The 7751-nt window shown below is 41.6% G+C and overlaps 1 protein-coding gene across 2 annotated transcripts in view; it reads left to right on the top strand.

The window, feature by feature from the left end:
* LOC123513614 (heat shock protein 67B1-like) overlaps nt 1–7134 on the top strand; it is an 8233-nt gene extending 1099 nt beyond the window's left edge. For both annotated transcript variants that reach the window (XM_045270878.1, XM_045270877.1), the window contains exons 2-4: nt 4068–4381; nt 5504–5722; nt 6123–7134. In XM_045270878.1, the coding sequence (XP_045126813.1) occupies nt 4097–4381; nt 5504–5722; nt 6123–6779 (1161 nt within the window). In that variant the 5' untranslated portion in view covers nt 4068–4096 and the 3' untranslated portion in view covers nt 6780–7134. The remainder of the gene's footprint in view (nt 1–4067; nt 4382–5503; nt 5723–6122) is intronic.
* Nucleotides 7135–7751: the final 617 nt, after the last annotated feature.

Below are 7751 nucleotides of genomic sequence, written 5' to 3' on the forward strand. Positions count from 1 at the left end.
TTTGAGTTATAAGACCATCTACTGGAACCCCCAGTTATTTGACATCGAACAGAATTAAAATTTAGTGACTGACACTAACTCAATAGGCAAAGGTATTCTGCAAAGAATGTATCATTAAATCAGCCATCTAAGTACCCCTGGAAATCTCCTTGTGAACCCCTGGGGGTTCGCGAACCCCAGATTGAGAACCCCTGATTCTAGTACATTGCTACAAAATAATACAAATTCGTGTTTTCCCTCTATATTTCATTATTTTTTGCCTCATTTCTTCATATTCATCCGGGTAAAGTCCTTTTATGTAGAAACGCTAAGAATATTGACGCGTAAAATCTAGTACATTGTTATGAATTAATAAGAATTCGTGTTTTCCCTCTATATTTCGTTACTGGTACCTTCATTTCTTCATATTCATCCGGGTAAGGTTATTCTTTATCTTCTTATGTAGCAAGACTAAAGGTATTGATGAGTGAAATCTGTCCTATTGCTACAAAATAATACTAATTCATGTTTTTTTCCTTTCTTTTCATAATCGATAACTTCATTTTTCATATCTTTGTTTTTATTAATTATTGTGTTTTGTATTCATTGTGGTTTTATGTAGACAGATTAAGGTTACTGACTCATAAAATCTAGTATATTGTCTTAATAAAGTACAAATTCATGTTTTTCCTCTATTTTTCACTATCGAGACCTTCATTTTCATATCTAGGTGAGATTATTATCCATTGTGTTTTATATAGAAAGATTAGGAATATTGACGTATGAAATCTAGTAAATTGTTGGAAAAAATACAAATTAATGTTTTTTCAGCTATTTTTCATTATCGAGATCTTTATTTTTTCACATCCAGCTGAGGTTATTTATTTTATATAGAAAAAAATAATATTATTGACGTATAAAATCTAGTAAATTGTTAGAAAAAATACAAATTAATGTTTTTTCAGCTATTTTTCATTATCGAGATCTTTATTTTTTCACATCCAGCTGAGGTTATTTATTTTATATATAAAAAAAAAATATTATTGACGCATAAAATCTAGTAAATTGTTAGAAAAAATACAAATTAATGTTTTTTTCTTTTATTTTTCATTATCGAGATCTTTATTTTTTCATATCCAGCTGAGGTTATTTATTTTATATAGAAAAAAAATATTATTGACGCATAAAATCTAGTAAATTGTTAGAAAAAATACAAATTAATGTTTTTTTTTCTATTTTTCATTATCAAGACCTTTTTCATATCCAGCTGAGGTTAATGTAATCGTCAAAAGTCAAGTCAACATTTCACAACCCCTGCGCTCAGCTGATCAAACGTAAACAAAGACGGGTTTACGATTCCTACCATTAATCACCTCACTAACTAAACTACTGCGCTTGCTTCTTATACTAACTCAAATTACAACACTTCGGAAAGCCAACACTCACACAAGGATATATTTAGTCAACTTATTCATTCATTTCTTCACTTATTTATCTATTCATTCAAGTCAGCATAAATGGATACGATTTTAACTCCTCTCCGTAATGAACAAATGAATAAACAAAACAAAATAATGATAGGATGACTCATAGGAAAAAAAATAGCGTGGGCGAGGAGAGAGAGAGAGAGAGAGAGAGAGAGAGAGAGAGAGAGAGAGAGAGAGAGAGAGAGAGAGAGAGAATCAGATGCAAAATTAGAATCTGGTAGAGAGAGAGAGAGAGAGAGAGAGAGAGAGAGAGAGAGAGAGATCCAGGTAAAAATTTTGGGCAGCCAGCCAGCCGACGCCCCTCTCCCTCCTCACTCACTCTCTCTCTCTCTCTCTCTCACCTGCTGACACTGATCAACTTTTTGCCCCTAAAGCTCCGAAAATACACCCAGCTGATCTACCCACACCCGGAAAGAGACATAAATCAGGGAAGGGTGACGAAAGACTTATGAAAGGAAGGGAGGGAAGGATGAAATAAGCGAGTGACGTTATTTTTTCAAGTCTCGCTTCATTAGGCTAGTCTCTATAAACGCTTCACTTTCTTATATAACCCCGCGACTACGGCTATTTCCATCAAAGGCAAACGTAGATGATTATGCAGCCGTGTCACCAAGAATGTTTTTGATGTTGACAATGGGGAAGTCTTGTCAAACTGTCGCGAGAATGTTACAGCTCTCTCAACCCCTTCATGTACTGAGACGTGTTTTTGCCATGAGTTTTAGGGCACGATTAGACGATTTTATTGACATTAAGAAGGGTCTATGGAGGTCAGAAGATTAATGGTTAAAGTCTTCACCATTTACATCCCCACATGAGTTTCCAAAGTTGTATAAATTCACCAAATATTAAGAAGAATGAATATGGAAACGCGTCTTAGCACTGAAAGGGTTAAAAACACCCGTGGCGCTTCAACTACAGCCTTTTTTAATAGAAATCTTGCTAATCTACCTTTATAAACCGCAAAAACTCTTGAAAAATTCTTGCTGAACTTAAACTAGAGTCTTTGAGTGCAGAAATCTTGTTAATCTATCACCAGAATCTCAATGATACTCTTAAAAAAAAAAAAAAAAAAAACTAAGCAACTAAATTAGATTCCTTTTGAGTGTAGAAATCTTGTTAATCCATCAGTAAAACCTCAAATATACCCTTAAAAAATCTTGTAACTTAAACTAGAGGCTTTTGAGTGTAGAAATCTTGTTAATCTAACACCAGAACCACAAAAACACCCTTAAAAACGAGTATGTGTAACTTGAAGAAGTAGAGCGTTTTAAATATAAATCTTCTTAATCTATCAGCAAAACCATAAAAAATAAACACATTCCTGAATTTTAAACCCTCGTGTCACTTCAAATAGTCTTATAAAAGTAGGAAGGGATTCAGAATATGATCTAGTGTCTTTCTTTTTTTTTTTTTTTGATGGGGAAGGTGTCTGTGCAACTTTCAGCGAAGGTTAGAATAGGAAAAAAAGGTTGAGGGAAGGAAGGAAGGAAGGACGGTGGAGATAGCTTCAGTGTTTTTTTTTTTTTTTGTCTCTGATTGCCTTTTTCTTGTTCTTGTTTCCTATTCTTTCTTGTTCTTGTTCTCGTTATTTTCCTGTTTCTCACGCACTCAACACAAACAAACGAGTAAAAAAAAAAAAAAAAAAAAAAAACATTTATCATCAGAGAGAGAGAGAGAGAGAGAGAGAGAGAGAGAGAGAGAGAGAGTACAGCTGCCTTGATCGGGGCTAGAGAATACCAGCGGGTTACATCAACAGTCATCACATCCCTGTAATGGTGTTAGGCTACGAGGCTGCGAGACACTGTGGTTGCAACATGGAGGAAAGTTACTGAAGGGAGTGTAGAAGGAAACATAAGAACATAATTACTTTGTTTTCTCTTATGTAATGGGAATATGTGTTGCTTCGTCTCTAGGTAGGTTAGTTTACTCATGTGATAGAAAGATGAACCTTCTCTCATGATTATTCGGTCTACACACACACACACACACACACACACACACACACACACACACACACACACACTTCATTCTCTTAATCTCTATACTTTCAATCTAGCTCCATCCTCCTCCTCCTAATCACTCAACAAAACATTTAATAGTCTTAATTTCTAAACATCAGTCTAGCATCCTGACCTCTCCAACCTCTCATCTCTTTACCCACAGACAAGGAAAAAACAGCTGAACCTTTCTGTAAGATTAGAAATAAGGACAAATTACAATACCCTCGTCACTCTTCAATCTCTTATCTTCGTCACCTAACCTCTCCAATCTCTCATTTCTTCAACCTCAGACGAAGAAAACCCAGCTGTACCTTTCCCTGGAGATGATGAGAAATAAGGACAAATTGCCTTCCTTTTTTTTTTTGTTACCATATCCTCGTCTCAGCCTCTTCAACCTCTCATCCTCGTCACTTAACTTCTTCAACTTCTTATCTTTTTCACCCACAGACGAAGAAGAAGAAAAAAAAAAAACAGCTTAACATTCCCTTAAATAATCAGAAATAAGAACAAATTGCCGTTTTCTTCTACCACATCCTCGTCACTTATAACCTCTTCAACCTCTCATCCTCGTCACATAACCTCTCATCTCTTCCACCCACAGACGAAAAAACAGCTTAACCTTCCCTCAAGATGGTCGGAACTAAAACAACGCGGACAGTGACGGTGGAGAAGCGAGGAGCATTTGATGATGACCCATTCTTCAAGGATTCCCTGGACGAGTGGGACAAGGCCATGAAAACCGTGGTGGACAAGTGGCCAACTGACTCTTCCACCTCTAAGTCCACTACCACCACCACCACCACCACCTCCCGCCCCGTCGAGACCAGGAACGTGTACCGCCAGATTAGGTCATCCAACGTGACCTCCGATGACTCCCAGGCCGTGTCGTGCACCGAGGAGAATGACAAGTATAAGGTCAGTGGTGTGGAGGTCATAAGTGAGATCAGGTTAAGTGGAGGGGCGTTTTGAAGGGATATTTTGGCTGTTTAGAGGTTCATATCTGCTTCTTTTCGTGTTCTGTTAAAGGTTTAGGGTTCAGAAGTGATGGAAGATGTTAGGTTATGCGAGGGGAAGATTAAAAGTGTCTGGACGTTAGAGAGAGAGAGAGAGAGAGAGAGAGAGAGAGAGAGAGAGAGAGAGAAAGCGTCCTTACACACTCAAGGCCTCCCCGCACCTCTAATTTTAGCACGCCTTCCTGCCTCAAATGATTGATGACTCCCTTGATATGAAGTGGATAAACAAACACACAGCCTCCTATGCACGCCCAGCCTCTTAGAAATACGTGTAGAAGAGAAGAAAAAGATGGATTGATATTGCTAAATGGTTCTTTCCTTTCTATCCGATACACTCTGCTAACCTCCTTCACACGAACTTTTAACTATACACTGCTAGCCTATTGCAATACGTAAGAAAGAGAAATCGATTAATTTGTGTTAGTAAAGCTCTTCTTTTCTTATTTCAACTTTTATTTCTTTCTAACAACAAATATTCTGCCAGTTTCCTTCATAAGAACTAGGCAAACTAACACAGTCTCGTGCACGGCCAGCAGTCCCAGCCTCTTGCAATGCGCTAGGAAAGGAACATGATTATTTGGTGTTCGTAAGCGTTTCCCTCTAATTTTAGCTTTTACTATCCTTCTGACTACAAATATTCAGCCAGTCTTCTTCATAAGAGCCAGATAAACAAACACAGTAGCACCTATTCGCGTCTAGCCTCATAAAATACGTAGAAAGAAAACAATAGTAAATCTGCAAGTGTCAAACAAGCAGTGAATTGAGCGCGCACACATTACAATTCCTTGCGTCTCTCTCGGCTGTCTCGATTAAGGGTTCAGCAGACCAGGCCATATTATTGATGTTTATGACGCTAGTTGTGTATCATCTTGGAAAATAAAAGTAAAATAAACCTTCCCGCCGCTCCCTCCCATAGGAGTTGGAGCTGCTCCGGGCTAGAAAGGCACGGCAGCACGCGGCTGTCCAGGAGATTATGTCTGCCTTTGAGTGATTGTGTACACCTCAACATCTCCTTTGCTTGCAGATGATGATAGACGTGAAGGATTACAAGCCCGGGGACATCACCGTGAAGACTGTGGACGACACGGTGGTGGTGGAGGGCAAGATTGAGCAGAAGGAAGGTAACTCCATCAAGACGCAAGTGTTCACCCGCCGCTTCATGCTGCCCCCCACCGTCAACCTCAACGGTGTCACCTCAGCACTCTCCCGCGACGGCGTCCTCACCATCAGCGCTCCCAAGCTGGTAAGACTCTCTCTCTCTCTCTCTCTCTCTCTCTCGTTATTGTGTTCTTGAGTTGTATATAATTGCCAGATATTAATGTCATAATGCAACAACAGTGATGAACAGTCATAATGGTGTCAATGTCATGCAATAATGGTATATAATGGTGCAAAATGAGGGCGGCGTACCTCGGTTCGCCCCCGCCTCCACCACCACCACACTAATGGTCCCCTTCACTTCCTCCCCCCGGTGTGGCTGTAGAAATAGACCATTACACTAACCTCTGAGTGTTCCTTTGAGTTTGGCTTCCGTGGCGGAGCAGCAGAGATCACTAACCCTTTGCTTTATGACTGACTTTGTGTTGCTGCTTGTCTTTGTGTTTACGTTGTGTGGCGCGGCGCCCCCTCCCTCACTCCCACAGGCCGCCCATGTGACCAGCGGGCGCTCCACATCGCGCCCCGTGGAGTTCCGCAGCGTGACACCCTCCACTAGGCTGCGGCCCAGTCTGGGCTCCATGCCCGCTGCCGGCAAGCCCAGCGTGCCCAATGGCCCGGACCGGCGCTACCTGGCGCACACGCCGTTGGCCGATGACGGCCACCACATCGTGACCACCGTGGTGAACGACAGCAGCGGTCACTGGTCGTCCTTCAACGAGATGGTGGAGAAGTCCCAGCGCGAGATGGAGGACATGATGCGCCGCCACTCCCTGCAGTCCTCGTCCCGCGAGCTGGAGGTGTCCACGCCCTCTAGCGCCCTGTCCCGCGTGCCTGCCGGGGTCAGCACTACCAGAGACGTGTCCGTGGCAGGCAACAACGTGACACAGCGTGAGGAGAAGCGATGGGAGGACAACCCCGCCCCGGGCCTGCACCGCACCAACCGCGTGCTCAATGAGAAGACCGAGTTGAAGGGCGCTGACGGCTCCGTGGTGGGCAACAAGAAGCGCAGCGAGAAGGAAAGCCACGCAGAGGGGTCTCGCGAGGAGGTGCTGCCCGACGGCTCCAAGAAGACAACCTTCACCAAGAGCTACGAGACCAGGAAGGTGTTCAGCTACAACAGCAGCGACCCTAAGGCTGTGTGAACCCGCTCGCCCTATTTATTGTACCGTGCTGTATGTGTCTTGCCGCCCACCCCTCTGTGCCCTCCACGCCCCATCCCACCTCATCATGACTCACTCTCTTTCTCTCTTCTCCCCGCCCGGTGAATTCATTGGTCTCCAGCAAACTCTCAGAGCGGCACGCACTTATATATATCACAAAAAAATCGACAATAACAACAAGCATATTATAAGCTACAAAAGTAAAATTTTCCATTAACCTCCTACAAAAACAAAACAAAAAATGCTGATGATAATTCATGTACATTATTGAAAGAAAAAAAATGAATTCTATATGATATTTTTTATAAAAAATAAAATATGACCCAAGCCAATTATAGCTCTGTTGTATCACTGTCACTGCTTCCCCCCAGCTGGTGTTCAGGAGTGGGTCAAGAATTATAAGTTAGGAAGATATGAAGAAAGAAGGTAGAAATAAAAAAAGGAAATACATGTTCATTTGTCAAGAATTATGAGGAAGTTAGGAAGATTATAAACAAAGAAAGAAGAATTATGAGGAAGTTTGGAAGATTATAAAGAATGAAGAATAAAATAAAGAGAATGGATGTTCATATTACGAAGAAGTTAGGAAGATGAGTCAGGAAAATTATAAAGAAGTAATGAAATAAAATAGTAATACAGTAAGCCGCCGCACTTGGAGAAATTCACTTTTGGCGGTAGGGTGGCCACGGACCACTGCGTGCACGTTTGGCGATTTGAAATCAAACTTGGCGGTCACATGGCGAACCACGCAGTGTGAGTCCCCTTCAGCCATTTTGTTTGTGCTACCCTCTGTTCTGCTAGCGTGGGAACGAATTCTGGCGATTTACCGCCAACATGGCCTCTACCAGCGCAACAGGTGGTACCGGTTGGAGTAAAGACAATGGTGGTGGGGGCAAGGACGAAAGTGGGCGAACGAAACGGGTGGAATAACGGGAGTTACAGCCTTTATATCAT

The sequence above is a fragment of the Portunus trituberculatus genome, chromosome 36 (genome assembly GCF_017591435.1).
Source record: "Portunus trituberculatus isolate SZX2019 chromosome 36, ASM1759143v1, whole genome shotgun sequence".
Classification (NCBI taxonomy): Eukaryota; Metazoa; Arthropoda; class Malacostraca; order Decapoda; family Portunidae; genus Portunus; species Portunus trituberculatus.